Genomic DNA, 17,937 nt, shown 5'->3' with positions numbered 1-17,937 from the left:
GAACAAAACATGTTTCAGGAGCTCTTTTGGCATGACCTGTTCCACTGATAAGTCCCCTATTGTTGCAGAGCTCAGGATCAATTACAAAGCCACAAACTCAGTGAAACATTTGGAAACAGTTTCTAAAGATTTATGTAAGCCCCCCAGGGAGACAGCAATAGCTGCAGAAACTTATTACAAGGGTCTCCAGGACCCATTTCTAAGTTCTTTCGTGCATCTGTCACCTTCCCTCCTGCTCCCACCCACTTCAGGATTCAACTGCCCAGTAACTTACAAAAACAGAACTATGTGTAGCTGTGCCAAATACTCTGGGAAGAAAAAGCAACTGGCTTTTTCTAGACTAAAATGTTGCCCAAGGTTAATTTCAGCAAGGAGTAGCATATGACAAGGAACATATTTTTTAGTTGAACAGTGGGAGTTGTTTTAGCTTAATACACTTTCTGAAGTGTGCTATCACTATGACAAATATACATCTTCACAAGGACAGCTTTGTTAGAAGTGTTACTGATAAGAATCGGAGAGAGCGACGGAAATCGCAGTCTTCACAGAACTGGTCCTGAATCTAGAAATGTTATGGTTTAAATACACGAGCAGATGGCATTTAAATAAGTTAGAAGAAAAGAAAAGGAGAATTCATATACAACAAGAGAGACCAGGGAAAGCAAGTTTAGCAGTACCTGCCAGAGATCTCCACAGAATTTTAATTAAGTGATTCTTTAAATGTCCATATACCATTTTAAGAAGCTTGCTAGCAGCTTGCCAGCACACAGGAAGCAAGGTGGGGCGAGGGGGAAATGCACAATGGTAATCCACTTGTTAAAATGAAAGTTGTTCAGCCATCTTAATATTTTCATTGTTACACTGCAAATCACTGGTTTCCTTAATGTAAAAATGAAGTTGCTTCAGGCATGGAACTGCAAACGTAGCATAATTCATTGTGTTGGGATATTTTTCAGTTACAATATCCTTAGCTAAAGCAATAAAAGGTGAGCACATACATCCCTTTGAATTTCAGTAGCTTACAGAAACTAGCTAGTACAGGTGGAAGGTTTATAACTAAGCCAGCAGAATCTAGATAGATTTATTCAGCTCAGTAGCTATATACTTTTTCACATCTTTTGTATGAACAGAAATCTCAGGCCTACTTAAGTCCCACTTTAATGTGTTATGATCTTTTCAAGACACTGTCATAATCCCTTGAAAGAAGCTCCTTGTGCTCTTTGCTGATATTTGAAAATGTATCTTCTTTACATCTGTATCTATAGGGTTTTTTTACAGAACAGAAGCAAGATGTGAAAGCTCATTTTTACACATCTACAGAAAGACTTTTAACTGTTTCTAATATTCAGGATATTTTCAATAGGCGGCAACTTTTTTCCAACTCCTACTGCACCCGTAAATGCATATCTTTTAGATTTACTAGGAAAAATATTAGATTTGTGTGTGTGTGTATGTATTTCCCTCATCTATTTTATTTATGGCACAAGGTTCATAGTGAAGAAGAATGTTCTTAGTAGGGCCAATTATGGAGTTGTCATGATCTTCACATTACATTATGTGTGAATAAGGTAACATTTTAAAATACATACATGCATATTTCAAAACCAGCATAAGAAAATAAACAAAGCCAAATACAAATCAGTTTAAGTAAGGCAGTGGGAAAAGTGTTTTCTCATCAGTTTTGCCTAGTGAAACTTCTGTTTCTCGATGCAATATATTTGCTGACCTCAAATCAGCATCTAATGGAAAACAAGCTTTGTCACAATACCATCTGGAGAGCATAACAAACTATCCCAAAGGAGCACAATCCTTCTAAAATTGAAAACATGGAGAGCTAACAGGAATATTTCTTCAGTGCTGCAGAGGGGGGGAAAAAAAAAAAAGGAAAACAAAAAACCAAAAACTCAATTGTTTTTCTTCTCACTTACTTTTAGCAATGATACCAATATGAAAAATAAGTAAATTCACATACTCTTAAAGTTCCTAGTAATCAGCAATAAACTGTTGGCAGTATTTTTTAAATTGCTGTGAAAACAATTGCTATCTATGCAAAAGGAACAACACAGTCCAAGTATTGTTAAAATCTCCTTTTAGTCTTTCTGCATGGAAGTTGTCATTCCAGCCATTCAGACTTTGAGTAAGTGGCAGAAGGTACAGATTACCCCTGAAACTACAGTTAAGCATCCCAAATCAGTTTGCTAACAACTCTTCAAACAACAAGTGCCTTCAGTGAAGGAGACATGCAGGAGAGATGTCTTTTAAGGTTTTCTTGCCTGTCTTGACCAAGGAAATAGGCTATAGTGTGACTTTCAGGTTAAATAAAACTGTGCTTCTGTATTTGTTTTTCTGCCATGTAGCTCTGAGCTTTGCATGATAACTTTCACAGTGTCACACCACCCCAGAAAGTAACTCTCACGGTATCCTAATGACATATAGACCCTATCCTATAATAAAAACTACTGTTCATAATGCCTATACAAACATGAAGTTTATTGTGTACCAAAGGCCTAAGCTTTTCCTACATACGCTCCTCTAAGATAAAGCTACAGTTGCTTGTATAAAAGGTCTCAGCTGCTGGTCAAAGTCTCTGATGAACCCTCTTGACTCTCAAATCAAACAGGTTATTAAAATTGTTCTGTAGCCTCTCTTAAAAATAAAATTAGTTCAAAACCTGGACATGGTCCATCAGGTATAAGAGCCCTGCTCAGGCAAGTGAAAGGAACTATAATGAAAACCACTTCAGTCACAGCTATGTAAAAAGTATTTTGGATTCATGAGCTTTTAGACATTTAACTATCTCATACCAGCTAGAAGTTCACACAGTATTCTGGTGATTCCGATAATTTCTATGAGATTTCTGTGCCTGTCAAAGATCTTACCCCATTTTATAAATCATACAGAAGTACTCACCTTGTCTTTTATCCATCTAAAAATCAGAGATCAAATTTAAACTATCCAGATTAGTTTCCTCTCTGTGTAGTCAAAAGAGATAGCTTTACTGGTACCTTCTCAGTCAAGATTTATTTTTCCTAACTCATGATAAAATGCATCATTTTCTGAAGGCATGTGTGTTTCTAACAAGGTAGAGAACTAAGAATAGACACTGCTGAAATTCAGTGCACCCACTTCTACATTGGTACTAACCGCTCAAATGACATACTGAAGAGCAGCTTGGGAAAAATCCATTTACATTCAGGTGAAGGATTCTCCTGGCTCAAAGACAGTCCTGACATTTCCAGGGAATCTCCCACAATCCCACATCCTATTACCCTCTCATAACAACATTACCCTCTGGTATGTTTTTTTTCTTTTTTTCTTTTTTTTTAATTACTCATTTAAAAGCCAAGTTGCTTTAGCCGAGTAGCCAGCGGGGATATTGTCAGACTTGGTCACCTTCTGTTTACTATGGGCTGACTGAACTGCTACTGGCAATAAAACTCCTGTCTGAACACTCTCCTTATTTGAGAGGTATGGACTCTATTAATAATAGAATTCACAATTAAGAGGGGAGGGAAATCACAACACAATGAAAAGAAAACATTCCATTCAGAAGGGGATTATTTCCACCAGGGCCCATTCATCTTTATTCTATATAAAGCTACTTTTTTCCTATACATAACTTTTCCCATCTCCTGCAAACAATATCAGACTTGCCATGCTAATGCAACAGAGAGAGATCAGGTACCCCTTAACAAACTACCAAAACCTGTTAGAATGCCCACTGTGAGGCATATTAAACTCACTAATGGAAATAATTGGTTTATTATTTGAAATAGTTTAGAGCAATATAGTAAGTCCTAAATGATGACTATTTTTTCCCTCCTTTGTTAACATCATACTATGGATTGATTTCCTATGTGGTTTGTTTCAGTTTAGTAATTCACAGTTCCTTTTTCTGTATCAAAGCATTGTTCTGAGAAAACACATTGCTTTTCCCTATGGCTGGAGCTGGAATTTTCTTTCCCCTGGTGTCCTGACCAGTTTCTGTTTTGAAGTGCTCACAGCTTAGAAATAAATACACCTTGCATCCCAAAGCCACACCCCAAATCTCAAAACAGAGGCTTCAAAGGCCAGGGAAAAAGTGACAGTTTTTCCATGTAGGAAAGATCTGTATCAACAAATAGTCATCTGTATGCAGAAGTGTTATGCTTACTTCAAGTCGTTGGTCAAATAGTAGGCTTCAACTCTGCTGCCTAAACATGGGTGACAGCCCCCACTGAGATGGTCAAAGCTATTAAACAACAGTAAATCCATGTGAAACTGTCAGGTATGGGCCAGCCATGGCCCAACAGAATCTCACCTGGAGGCCAGCAGTACATTAGCTAAGAGTTCTCAGGATACCCCATGGCATTTAATAGTACCAGCTAATTATGTTTAGGCACATGAATCAAGTTCTTAGTGCCTGTTCTCCCACCCTTCCTCATTCCAAAAGTACTGACTAATGCTTTAATTTTATAGACAAAGAAGAAAAAACAAGCTATCTTAATTGGTGGTGTACAGTAATTTTGGTTCAGAGTTGGACAGGTGGCAGGAAGCCTCACCTTGCTAGACAAAAAGTATGAGGGTAGAATTGTGAAATTTTTAGCATAACTTAAGCAGAAAATGGAGGCAACAACATGGAGGTTCACCCTAGAAGGAACAACAGAGACAGGAGGAAGGACAAACGAAGGGGAAGAAAGCAGTAGCACAGAAAGTGCTGATGGAGATGATGGAAGATCAAGCAGGGCAGAAGGCAACATTGCAATGAATAGGTTAGGAACATGTCCAAGAGTCAAGCTAATAGTAAAGCACTTAAATCAAAATGAACAGTAAATCACTAGTGCTCACAGCAAGTCACCTGGCTAACATAACAACAGCATTTCAATACTTTTTCTCTGGGCCTGCAATGACTCACACTGCACCAGGCAGCAGCAGTTCTCTCTCACCAAAATATTCAGTCAACAATCAGGGAATGGAACAGAGGTATGTGAGTTTCTTTTAAAAATCAGAACGGGAACATTCCCCTGCTAAACTTCTTCATTCTAATGGCTGAGCTATTTCTCACATCATAAGAAAGGGTTTAAATTCTTCAGGGACACACTTTAAAAACTGAATCCTGTTCTCCAAAAATACTCCATGAGCAAATGTTAATGGTCCAATCTTGTCTTCCATTGTGCAGCATGCTCACTAAATCCCTTGGAAAATCATTTTCTGAGACTTTGCACTCACAACTTCAGTGTTTTATGCAGTATAATGAAAACAAAACCATATAACTTTTGCATGAAGCAGGTAATTAGTATCCCAAACATACCTGTAAAGGAAAAAAATCCACCAAACAATAACCACATAAAACATATCAGATGAAACTCCAAAGTTTACTATACAGCAAATCTACAGAAAAATATTTTTAAGAAGTCTGAAAATATATTCACTTGGGGGTGTTGGTGGAGGAGAGGCTGGACATGAGCCAATCTGGTCTGTATCAAAAGCAGTGTGACCAGCAGGGCGAGGGAGGGGATTCTGTCACTCTACTCCACTCTCATGTGACCCCAGATGCAGTGGAGTCTTGGAAAAGCCAGTCAGCCTCTCCACCTCAAACCACTTACAACTAAATCACAGCTGTCCACATGGCAAGAGTGCTTGATTACCTTATCATTCCCCACAGTGTGACTTTTATTCTGACCTTTGAAGCCTCTCTTTTAAGGTGTTTTTTGAGTTTTGGGGGTTTTTTTCTTTTTAAATTTCTAGGCTCTGTTCACTTCAAAACAGCAACTGATCAGGGCTTTAGGGGGAAAAATTCAAGACTATTCTAGTCTCAAAGACCCTCATAAGAAAAAGCTCTATGCATGCAAAGCACTTTTTTGTACAGTGCAAACAGGATTAAAACTAACTGTGATATAAATACATAAATATTTTGTAATCACTAGCCATAGGAATATAATTAAAAATCCTTCTGCATATCTTTTTAGATTAAATAAAATTCAATACTTTATCTACCCATCACTTTAACTAAGGTTTATAATGATAGTATTATAGTCTTGGAAAAATCTAGGGTTTTTTAAAAGACATTCTTTATTTTTCATAAATTAAATTAATATAAAAATTATTGAAACCTTAAACAAGCACCTTCCAGTTCAGAGTATGGTGTAGGAAAAAATGCAGAGACCCACATGCTAAGTAGAACTTTTAACTGTGGAAATTGTTAATTCAAGTTAGAGAAATTCCCAATTCACATTCATTACCAGAATTCACATCAATTGGAAAACAAATCTACTTTTCCAGTGCATTCAGAAGGCAATACAGACCACATAAGATGTAAAAAAATCTCAGCCACAGCCATCTGATTGCATGTAAGCACAGTTAGAAAGCCTAGTCACCAACAGTCAGGTGGTCAAGAGCAACAGGAGGAAGTGGTTCCTACAGAGAACACTGGCTGATGTATTATAAACTCAGATAAGAAACACTAGTTCAAATGCCTTGGAAATGGACCTCAGTGACTCAGAATTGAACAAATGAACACAGATCTTTCTGATACAGCAACACATCTGAAGAGCCTACATGTCCTCAGATACTCCTACCATATAGAGAGTTCAAATGGATGAGACATAGATGACTAAGTGCTTGGCCAAGGGTGGCAGGTCTGTTGTCCAGGGAGAATCACCTATGGTTCCAACTCTAACACACACACACAGCCCCACACACACCACTGACACTAATAATGTCTCACTCAGTAGCTGCTACAGAACCTCTTTAGGTTTAAGCTTTTTCTTGTTAGAACTGGAAAGTACCTGAAACAATTTTTTTAAAAAAAATCTACGTTTGAAACAGAACATTTTCTATAAAACTGTTGACATTAAAAAGCTTTCCAAAGTACATTCTTCATTTTTAACTCCCACTTTCACATTTAGAAGTGAAATTAAAAAGTATGTAAATGCCCCCCCCAAAACAAAATTCTCATTTTTCTTAAAACCTTAATAAAGTACTCAATCCTTTGCAGTGGTGACAGCAGTAAATCAGGTGAGTCCTAAGCTTTAGGAAAGTCCAGGTGCATTTTCAGTATCAATGCATCTTCCTGATGCACAAGCTTTTTCCACTGCCATCACTAATGCTGTTTTATCTTTTCATTTCGGAAATTCTTCAATACTACTGCAAAATTCCTTTCACAGACAGATTACAGTATTACCATTTTTAGTCCTTCTATTCACCCATCAGACTACTGTCCCTAATCTTCTAACCTTTGGAATTTTTTTTCAAGTTTAAAACAAAAATAAAAAATCAGCATTCTTTTGGGTTAAAGATATCAGCACATGCTTAAACATAGCAATCAGTGGTTGGATGAACTGGAACAAATATACCTGTATTAATATGCAAATAAAATTTTAAAAAATATTTACATCACTGAGTTTAGACATTTTTCTTCCCATGTTTACATTAAATAAATTCAACCTTGCTGTATTATAAAAAAATTATGCTCTACAGTAATTATTTTCATAGTATCACTACTGAATAGCTAAAGTCTTCAAGCAGCATTTCCTATTAACAATTTTACTACAAATATTTGATGAAAAAATACAATTTTACTTGTGACTATTCCTCCTGTTCTGTTCCAAAAAGATCCAAACTGGAATATATTCACTTACAATGAGATATTTGTAAAAGATATGCCACAGCATAATGACAATGGATATAGCATGTTGAGTTTAAAGACCATATGTTACAATTTTGAAAGATACTATGAAGCAGATACAGTTACTACTGCTGCTGCCAGCTGGCATGCTCAATAAACTACCTGAAGTAATGATGTTTGGATGTTTAGATGATCTTTAAGATCCCTTTCAACCCAAACCATTCTATGTTCTCTATTCTATTCTATTCTATCTTTTCTATTCAACAAGTTCTTGACTATTTTTTCCCCCTCTAAATTTTTGGCTCTGGTAAGCCTAGAACTTCCTTTACAAAACATTATTAATATGCTTGAAGACATATATGAAAGTATACACAGAAAGTTTGTGTATACTTAAATATGCCATATGCTTGTTTAACCCATCTGCATATTTCTCTAGGAGAACACTGCCTGTAATCTGTTATTAAAAGACACCAAGAAATAAATGTCACAACATACTTATGAAAATATTAATGCAATACCCTCATCTAGAAATATCAATTACATTATCTATCTCCTACATGATTAGCTGTAAGTCCAATAAACCTACTCAGCAGGCAAGGGATTTAATGAAATAAACCTTGACTTCCTGGGAGGATCACCTGTGGTTCCAACTCCAACACTTCTGATCAAATACATGCTTTCTTCCTGCTGCTGAGCAATAGGCTTTTCTGAATCTTTATCAAACATGCTCCAAAGGAGGGAGGTTGTAATAATACTGTGGAAAGTATTTAAATGAGTAGGACAACAACTGATTGTGGTGAAAGGGAGGATGAGAAAAACCCATTTTTAAAAAATAATAGAAATTGATGGGGTTTACATTTAGGTCACAGAAAAACAAATTCACGGCAATTGTTTCAATAAACAACTAGACAATTAAGCTTGCCTACTAATCATCATTAATAAGCCATATGCACCATAAAAACAAAAAAAAAAAAAAAAAAACCCCAAACCCACAGTCTTGCACTGCTACAGGTTCCCAGTTTCCACTAATATTTTCATTTCTGTTCCCCACTTAAGGCTGAGGCACCAAGGTAAAAATATTACAGAACAAACATCTTCCAGTGGCTATTTCATAGAATTAAGGACCAAAAGAGAGAACAACCGAAAAACAAAGAAAAACCCAGCCCACTTATCAGTGAAAGGTCTCGGGTTCTCTACCCATTGTCTAACAAACATAAATACTGTTTGCTTCCTGCTCCTTTCAGTTCCAGGTAGAAGAAAGCACAGTCTGGCTTCCCTTCCTCTACAAGGAAAAATTTCTTACTTCCTGATCCTTCTAAATTAAACCAAACATTCCTTAACTTGAAATCCAATACATTACAGTCTTAAAATTCCATTAAAATAGCTGACTTAATCTCTCATTTCTGTGTTAACTTCACATTCTTTGGGAAATCTTACCTAATTTTGGCAGGGAATAGGGCACTTTAAAATAATCTTCATAAAACTCAATGAGTCTCCTTGTAATATTTAGAGCATAGTCCCCTGATCCTCTTCGGATTGCATCAGGCCTTGCATATAACCGTACCTGTTAAAAAACAAAGCAAAAGTCCAATTTCAGCATCTGCCTTTTAAACCTATCCTACCTGCAGAGGTGAATGAATTACTCTAAGGTTGCTATGAGGTGGCAGGATTATTCCCTTAAAGCCATATATGACTGTCATACATTTGTCAAAACATGTCATAGTTGAAAACCAGAACTACCACAATTAAAGTTGCAAAGTTCAGAAGTCACAATCTCCTACTTATTTGTGTTGCCAAATAAAAAACTGAGCACTCCTTGTATCAAAATAAATATTCGAAGAAAAAACATGTGTTTGCTAGAGATATGATGGAAGAGTGGATTAGTATAATGGCTCTCTGCCTACACTGAATGTAGGCAGGATGCAGTGACTCCGTAGGGGACAAGTTCATGGTTTGTTAAAGGCACATTATATCAAGCCCTGAAAATATTAGTAGACTGTGAAGAAAAAAAATAATCATTCTTTTTTCTTTTCTCCGGCAGTGACACCGTTACTCTCCATGAGCTATGGGAAGACTGCAAAAACAACCATTTCTAAGCTCATTCATGTACACAAACAATTAACATTCCTGAAACCTCCATGACTGCTTCAGGCCTCTGTATTCAGAAAGCAGTAAATTAAAGCTATTTATATAAGCCACAGACTGCTCTGTTCAGTATAACACAGCTCACGCATTTCACTACCTGGAGTGAACCAAGTGAACAGAACTCACCTTCATAATTCAGCATCCAAGTGTGACCCTGATTAGGGAGATAGCAGAAAGCACTGCCAGGTTATTCTCTCTTCCTTGTCCTTACAGTCCATAGTGCTTCCTTCATGCAAAGATGACATAGAGCTGAGAACTGCTAACCAAGAAGGGGATAGAAAGGAGAGCCACTCTCCGTTCTCCCTCCTCATACCTTGCCTGATGGAAGTAGTGTGTGCTTTGTCTCTAGTGACTGTGGCAGAAGGTCTCTCCCTGCAGTACATAATGACCTGACATAAATGAGACTCTACTAAATGTCAGTCCTAATAATAATATCTGACTCGCCAGTACTTTCTGCGGTAGGATTAAATCCTAGCCAGGGTTCCGAGGACAGCAGTAAGGCAGAAATCAGAAAATATCAACACAAACATGAAGGAGAAATATCAGCTTTGGAATGTTTCTAAATGCTCTCTTCTGGACTAAGAAAAGCCAATGGGATTTTTGGCTTCAACAAAAGTATTACCAAGTATTGCTTTACTGCTCTTGTCCTGAACCAGTTCAGTTATCCAAGGGAAAACCAGATATCAAGCCTAAGTACAGTGTACCTGTCAATTCTGTTTTAATCCACTGTCTCTTGGGTTTCAGTATGGAGACACATTATTTGCTTCATTACAATGACATCTTTGTATTTAACCTTTGTGTTGTATTAGACTCGGTGCACAATGAACCATACATAGTTATCATCCGTAATGTAAAACAGGTAACAGTGTAACCTGATGAGATATGTAATAAAGCAGACTTCTTATAATCACTACTTGAAAGCACATAGATCAATATCTGAACTCGTCCAAATCACTATTTTTATTTATTGCTTCCTTTCAAAGTTAACAGTGACATGTACATTAAATGTTCCCTTATCTACTAAACCAAAAACAGGTTTTAACAAAATAGCTATTAACCACAGAGTTTATGGAAGAATGTTAAGAATCACAATTAGATTTGTGATGAACACTGTTTTGTATCATTAAACCTTTATACACAATTTTGCATAATTGCTTTACTGGCACAGTTGACTGTATCAGCAAATTAGGGAAAAAAAAGAGTCAGTCAACCAAGTATGCACGAAATCATTCAATTTGACAGTGGCCAAATCTGTCCATAATAAGAAAGAGGACAACAGAAGGGAAGAAAATAACAGGCAGATAGAAGAAAAATCAAGGTTCAACTTATTGCATTACAATGAATGTCTTCTGGCAAATATAGAAAAGGCATTTAATGGTGTCTGAGATGGAGCCAAGGTACAAAAGCTGCAATGCTGCAAACTCTCATTTTGTCTCCTGCCTAACACTGAATGTAGTTTTATTTTGCCCGTAAAGTTTCCCTGGGTGCCTCTCTGCCTGCCCAGAACAGCTCTGGACTGACAGGCATCCATGGCTCACACCAAGGTCACCCCTAAGCTGGAACACAGTTCAGGAATTACCCGTGCCTTTGCCCAGGTCTCTCAGGGGCTTTGAGGCAACAGATATTGTCAAAGCAGTCAACATCTTCAAACACTGGGTCTTGCTTCTGCCTTTCACCCAGCAACCACTGAGCATGAAATGTACAGACAACCTTAGACACACCATCACAGACCTACCCTGGCCTCATAAATTCCCTCTTGGTTAGCAGAGGGCTACCACAGAGGACAGTCTGTGACACTCTGCCTACCTGGCTAACTGCTTTGGATGACACATTCTGAGGTGTCATTCACAACGTGAGGAGCTTGGTCCAGAGTTCAGTCCAAAGGCTGGCACGTATAAGTTTGAAATTGAAGCCCTTAACTTTCACACACTGATGTTTTTTAATGTGTATGGGCTTATCTTGACCATATCTTACCTCCAAATCCATCAAATGGGGACTATATTATTTCCTTCATTTATAAGAAGATTCTTGGTGTAAAGCAATGGACTATAAAGATTTATATTCTGCTCCAAAGAGGAACTTAAACAGAATGACGACTAAGATATGAGATCTGTTTAGAATAATTTCTTTGTTTGTTTACTACTTTCATTTCAAAAGGCAGGTAGGTAGTGTTAGTTTAAAACTGCATTGGACTGAACAATAATGCCCACTTGTTATATACTTTCCCACAGGCTGTTCAATCACTGTACTAAGAATTCAATTTTACGGTAATTTAAATAAGAGAAAAAATAAACTTTTCTGCAGGGTCAGGCCTAAATATATATATTAAAGCAGTACATGTTCTCCTACAAAAGACAAACAGGTTTCTTGCATAAGTGCATAATTCATCACTCACTGCAATGGCACCTACTGCCCTGCAAATATTATTAATGCTCTTTTTCATAATCTTTGCAAGATTAGGTTTGACTATTATTTTCATGTAAGAAAGTGGAGAACAAAGAGAGACTAAGACTAATTCTGGGTGCCTATCTGGACACCTCTCAATGTCAATTATATTTAACAGTTTTATTGCACATATTTAAAGCACTGTTCCCATTATATCTTACTTCAGTGCTGAACACTTCATACAAGCTTTGGCCACAGGTGTCTTAGTTTGGGCATTAACAAAATCAGTAATACATGATTAATGACTAAATGAGACTGTGTCAGTTTATGTGATTTACTTGGCATCTCACAGCAACTCTGGTGGCAGAGGCAGGGAGGGAATTCAAAGCAGGCATTCATCCTTGTGACCACTTAACAACCTGCACCAAGCACCCTTCCACATTTGGGAATTAATAAGGTAGGTTCTGTTTGGACAGCAGGTATATTAACAGCACACTGCCAGTGTTCTGATGTAGTATAGTTCCCTGTGTCCCTCATTGAAAAATACCAGAAAAATGTTATGAGGAATACTATTCATAATGACACTGTCATAATACCTATGAAAATAACAAAGTTTACACAGTTAACCTAAATTCTAGGGGTTTTTCTCAGCCTCCTTTACATCTGTGTTTGCAACCACTACCAATTTTTCAACAGGAGTTCTGACTACTAAGAAGAAAAATTCAGCCCCCTCATTTTTCTCTCAAACTGTCAAACTGACTGCCTCCTTCCTTACCACAAGTTTGAGCAACTAGGTTTGTACCTGCAGTCCTACAGTGCAGACCTCCTCTCTATAAGACTCTGTTGTTAATAACTCTAAAATTTATTAGACATTCTAAATTAAATCTCCGCAATGTATATTTTCTCATTCTTTTCTAAAGTGGGCAAAAATGTGAGTTATTTCCCTTTGTTTGCCTTCCAGAAGCCCTGAGTAGTTTCATAAGAACTTTAAATAAACACAATACTCAGTCATGCTCAGATACTATTTCCAAAAAGAAATCATCCTGAAGGATTATTTAAAAAATATTAGTAACCTTACTCAAATTCTTAGAATTATTTTGGCGGCCTTATCAGAAAAAATACTAAAATACTCCTGAAACTTGTATGGTAAATTCCATGTATTTGTTATAAGTGATCAATAGCCTACTCCTCTATAGTTAGTCAAAAGTATTTGCTATATAAAACAGCATACTTTTACAAACAATTTGTACATATTGCAACATTTTCTCTAGTCTCTCTTAGTATTTCAGCATTTGCTACATAAACTAAGTCAAAGAAAACTTATAAATATTTGTAATACCAGGTTGCCAGCACAGATAAATGTGACTGTAAAATGAGAACTGCTTCCATTAGAGAGTCATGATATATGCTAAGAAATGTGCAACATATTTAAAACAAATCACATCTAACTGAAGTCAGGTTATTAACTACAGCGCATGAGAAAAATCTTCATGTCTACAGCAAGTAAAAATTATCCATCAAAAACAAAGTTAACACTTAAAAAGGAGAGCTATTCTTGTCTTATTACTTCAGAGTGCTTCAAAAAAATGTGAATTAGTAACTATGTGCAAGGTACAATGGGTAAAATTCTGACAAGTACAACTCTAGAGAGCAACACACATCTTAATTTCTATTGTATGTTCACCAAAATTATTTCCATTATACCAAAGACTAGTGATAATTTCACCACATAAAAAACAGAGGAACAGGTTCAAAAGAAGTAGAACCGTTCTATTTTGAAATTTTTAAATCACTACTTTTCTTTTTTTTTTTGTTGCATTAAAATGTAAGTGAAAAGGAGAAGAGGATTAAATGGATGAAGAATTGTAAGGAAAAATCTGCAGTAATTTTTTCACATTATATTAAATACTTCGGGTCAAACCAAAGGGTTTGTACAGTTCTGCAATGCAGGTAGGAGGAATATGGAATACATTCAGCATTTTGATCATGGAAATAAAAAGTAAAAATCCATTATTTACACGTGTCTAAGTGCAAAAAGACTGTGGGTCCTACCTTCTCCCCTACAGGAATTCAGTAAAGATAGTGGAAGACCAGAGAGAACTGCACAATGTTCTCCCTCTGGCACAAGAAGACACTAAAAACCTTTGCCACAAGGCTGCCAACCTGCTTTCCCAGGGAATTAAGGAACTTGACAACCTGGCAGAAATCAGGATGTTACAGTAAGAAGTTTGCATGCCTGAAGCATGCCATACACCAGAGCCTACCTCTTACTTTAGAATTAAATATGCACTTCTACATTTGAAGCCTGCTTTTGAAGACATTATTCTCTGTGTCACCTTCCATTTCATGTGTGCAGCCCCTTTGAAACCTTTGTTCTTGCAGTGGTGTTATCCTTTTAGGGGAGTACCACCTTGCTTGATATCGAGACATTTGTATTCTTTCATTTGTTGTTATAGTAAAGTTTACTGATCACAATAATCCTCTGTAACAGTCTGCATTCATTCTGCAAGTCATCTTTTCTTTAAATGTTTAGCCATCTTTTCCACGTCTTAAGACCACTCTAATTGCCATCACTGTGTTCCCCAGTGCCCTGGGGGGAATCGCAGCTCGCTGGATGAGGAATCCTGCTCCAATGAAATAAAGTGCACCTCTATTTTAGCAAGGAAAGGCTTGTTTTCACAAGCAGATGGCTCATCGGGCTCTAAAGGCCCGATCCACTGACTTCAGCTGAATGATTCTGGTTAACTACAGGGGCTTTCAGACATTCTGGAGACATGACTGGTCCAGCCTCTGGGCTAGGGACACTTCGGCCAAGGCAACCTTCACCAGTAGCATCTGCCATGTGTACAGTCCATGTTTTTAGATCACCACTCGAGCAGTCCTTGTTAGTCAGTTGCACAGGAAGGAAAAAAAAAAAAAAGTTCTTTAAGTAAAGGGCTGCATTTTGGCTAGGGACACTTCGGCCAAGGCAACCTTCACCAGTAGCATCTGCCATGTGTACAGTCCATGTTTTTAGATCACCACTCGAGCAGTCCTTGTTAGTCAGTTGCACAGGAAGGAAAAAAAAAAAAAAAGTTCTTTAAGTAAAGGGCTGCATTTTGGTCACAGCCACTGATAGTTCAGATCATGAGAAGCAGGACTGGATCTTATGTTTCTATCTCATGTGCTGTAAAGAAAACAGCTCTCTGAATCTTGAAAACAGCCTAATGCAGAATTTACACAGCGGTAACAATGCTGCATCTCTGTCACAGAACCAGGTGCAAGGTCAGCTTTGAGGCTGACAAGATGAGAAGATGCAAATATAATCCTAACCCTTGTATGAAACCATCTGATACCACAGATATTGCCAACCATCTCACCAGAGAAAACCACTCCCAAAAGTACCCTCTAGCATGGAGAGCCTTTCCGCACCTCTGAATGCTGTCACATCACATAGGCGTGTGGAACCAAAAGAGACTTGAGCCTTGCTCTCATTTAGCTTCCCACTATTAGAGCATCTCTCCAAGCAAACATGGCTAATGTTCCAAGGCTGGCATATACCTGTTTTGCTAACGTCTTGATGTACCCCTCTCCTTTCTCCTGTCTTCCATCCATTTTGTTACATGTACTTCAGTCTGAATAGGCAGAGTAAATGAGGGTATGGAAAATGAGCAGAAGTCTGGTGACAACCATAAGTCTTGTTTTCTCAGGCAAGCATGGATTAGGTAACCTTGTATCAACACAGGAATCCACAATTAAGGATAGTTATCCCTCCCACCTACTTCGCACAGAATTAAAAGTAACTTTGTCAGGTGTTTTAAAGCAGCTTAGAGTGCTTTCCCATTATGAAACAGATGTTTCTGCTCATCAACTGGTGTCAGCAAAGCCATCCTGGGAATAATGTCTGTTCTTTAATCCTTTCCTCAAAGCCAGCAAACTCCACATAAAGCACTGTTCTTGGGAGGCCCCTCCAAACAAGTTCCAGTCCTCTGTGTGACTATACCCACAGGTTCAGCCCAGCACTGGTACATCTGGGATCTTAAAATGATTTAAAAATCTCAGTTCAGAAAGGGCTTATGAGTAAGTTTAATTTAAAATACGTGTTTAAATTCAAACATGCCTTTACATGGTATAGTTACAGAAGGCCCTAACATTTCAACAGAGCAGTCACTTTCAAACTTTATAAAGGGGGACAAAATAGTGGTTTGCCCTTTACTTCACCTGTAAGACTTCAGCAGCCAGTGACACTCTCAGCTGAAAAACACACGCATTGCCTCTGTACTTAGAAGCTTCAATTTACTTGATAATCTGAAATCTTTTATCATTGTTTTGCTCACTGACTATTGTAGGCACAGGTATTGCTTTTACTAATGTTACAGAGATAAAAATATGGTTACATCACACATTTAATATAGCAGACATGTCTAGATCCAACAGCCTCAGCTGTGAACTCCCTGGATCACTTCTGCAACCAAGGCATTGCATCTCAAATGGGTTTTTAAATGTGATAAATTCAAAATAAATAACAGTTTGCTACATACACAAACAAGCTACAGGCCAGGCTCCGCTAAGAATGTGTATGAATTGTTTCACATGTGCACATACCTCCAGAAGTTCTGCGTGGTGCAAATGCAATAAATTTTGCAACATTGATAAGTAAAGGAGAGAGAGGTGGCTGTACTGAAATACCAATTTTGCTGTAGTGAACATAGATGTGATAATGGGAAGAAATTACAGAAGAATTACAGAATAATGAATCTCCTATTCATTATTCATCATGGACAATACTCAAAAAAGACTGCATGATAATGAAATGTGCTTATTGAATACCGAAGGAACAGCTCACCTTTGTAAGATGATTTTACTCCAAACTGAGCACTGCACTGAGCCTTTTTTGAATATAAATAAAACAAAACATGTTTAAGAAATTGAAGAATTTTCTTAGAGCTAGCTGAAACCAATGAGCATTCAATGACCTGATACTTTCTTAGGAAACACCTTCGCTGGAGATTGGATGGAACTCTTTTTTATAGTAAGCACAAATCGTCTTGGAATCCTCATTTGAGACTGGTTTAACAGACCAGTTAAAACAAGAGAAGTCATCACTAAAAATAAAGTGTATATGAAAGAAATGGTCACTGAGGGAGCTACAGCAGTAGAGAGATATCTCAGGAAACTAAATGCAAGCACTGGGGGGCATGAACATTGTTGCAGGGCAAGAGAAAGAGGCTTTGAACAGAAGTAATTTATATTCCTGGACAAACACTTTTAGCATAACCCTGAAGGAGAAAGAAGTGAGAGAAACTTCTGGAGTTCCAGGTGACAGTGGAAAAATTAGGAATATTAAGCAAAGGGATTGCCAGGTATTTTCAGAGGTGTGAAAGAGGGCATGGGACAAGCATCTAGTTGTCTCATCAATTTCTGATCTGAACCAAAACAAATGCAACTGCTCCAGCCAAAGGTGCAACAATATATTCTACCAGGAGGCAAAACTGTCATGCCGACATGCAGCAATTTCTAACTTGAGATCATAAAATACTTTGGAAAGTTAATGAGCTGCACTCACATATAAATCCAACCAGTGCTCAGCTGGCATACAGTAAAATACTGGCTATGTCACTGACCACAGTGCCATTAAGATTAATTTAGAACACTTAGAATCTCTATCATCTTGTTGAAATGGCTCAGGGACAGAAAGTGAACATGTTAACAACTAATGTAGAACAAATTTAATTGCAGACACCATTTCATAGCCATTTCAGCCAACTAAGACTGCCACAATCTCACTACCACATACTCAGTCATTCAGGTTCAACTCTTCT

General features: G+C 37.5%; 1 protein-coding gene across 4 annotated transcripts in view; it reads right to left on the bottom strand.

Moving 5' to 3' along the window:
- TRHDE (thyrotropin releasing hormone degrading enzyme) overlaps nt 1-17,937 on the bottom strand; it is a 252,723-nt gene that overhangs the window by 162,288 nt on the left and 72,498 nt on the right. For 3 of the 4 annotated variants that reach the window (XM_017733245.1, XM_017733246.1, XM_008632816.2), the window contains one exon: nt 9,044-9,170. The exons of the other annotated variant lie outside the window; for it this stretch is intronic. In XM_017733245.1, the coding sequence (XP_017588734.1) occupies nt 9,044-9,170 (127 nt within the window). The remainder of the gene's footprint in view (nt 1-9,043; nt 9,171-17,937) is intronic. 4 annotated transcript variants of the gene reach the window in all.

The sequence above is a fragment of the Corvus brachyrhynchos genome, unplaced genomic scaffold, assembly GCF_000691975.1.
Source record: "Corvus brachyrhynchos isolate BGI_N302 unplaced genomic scaffold, ASM69197v1 scaffold32, whole genome shotgun sequence".
NCBI lineage: Eukaryota > Metazoa > Chordata > Aves > Passeriformes > Corvidae > Corvus > Corvus brachyrhynchos.
This window is presented reverse-complemented; position numbering and strand designations above follow the sequence as displayed.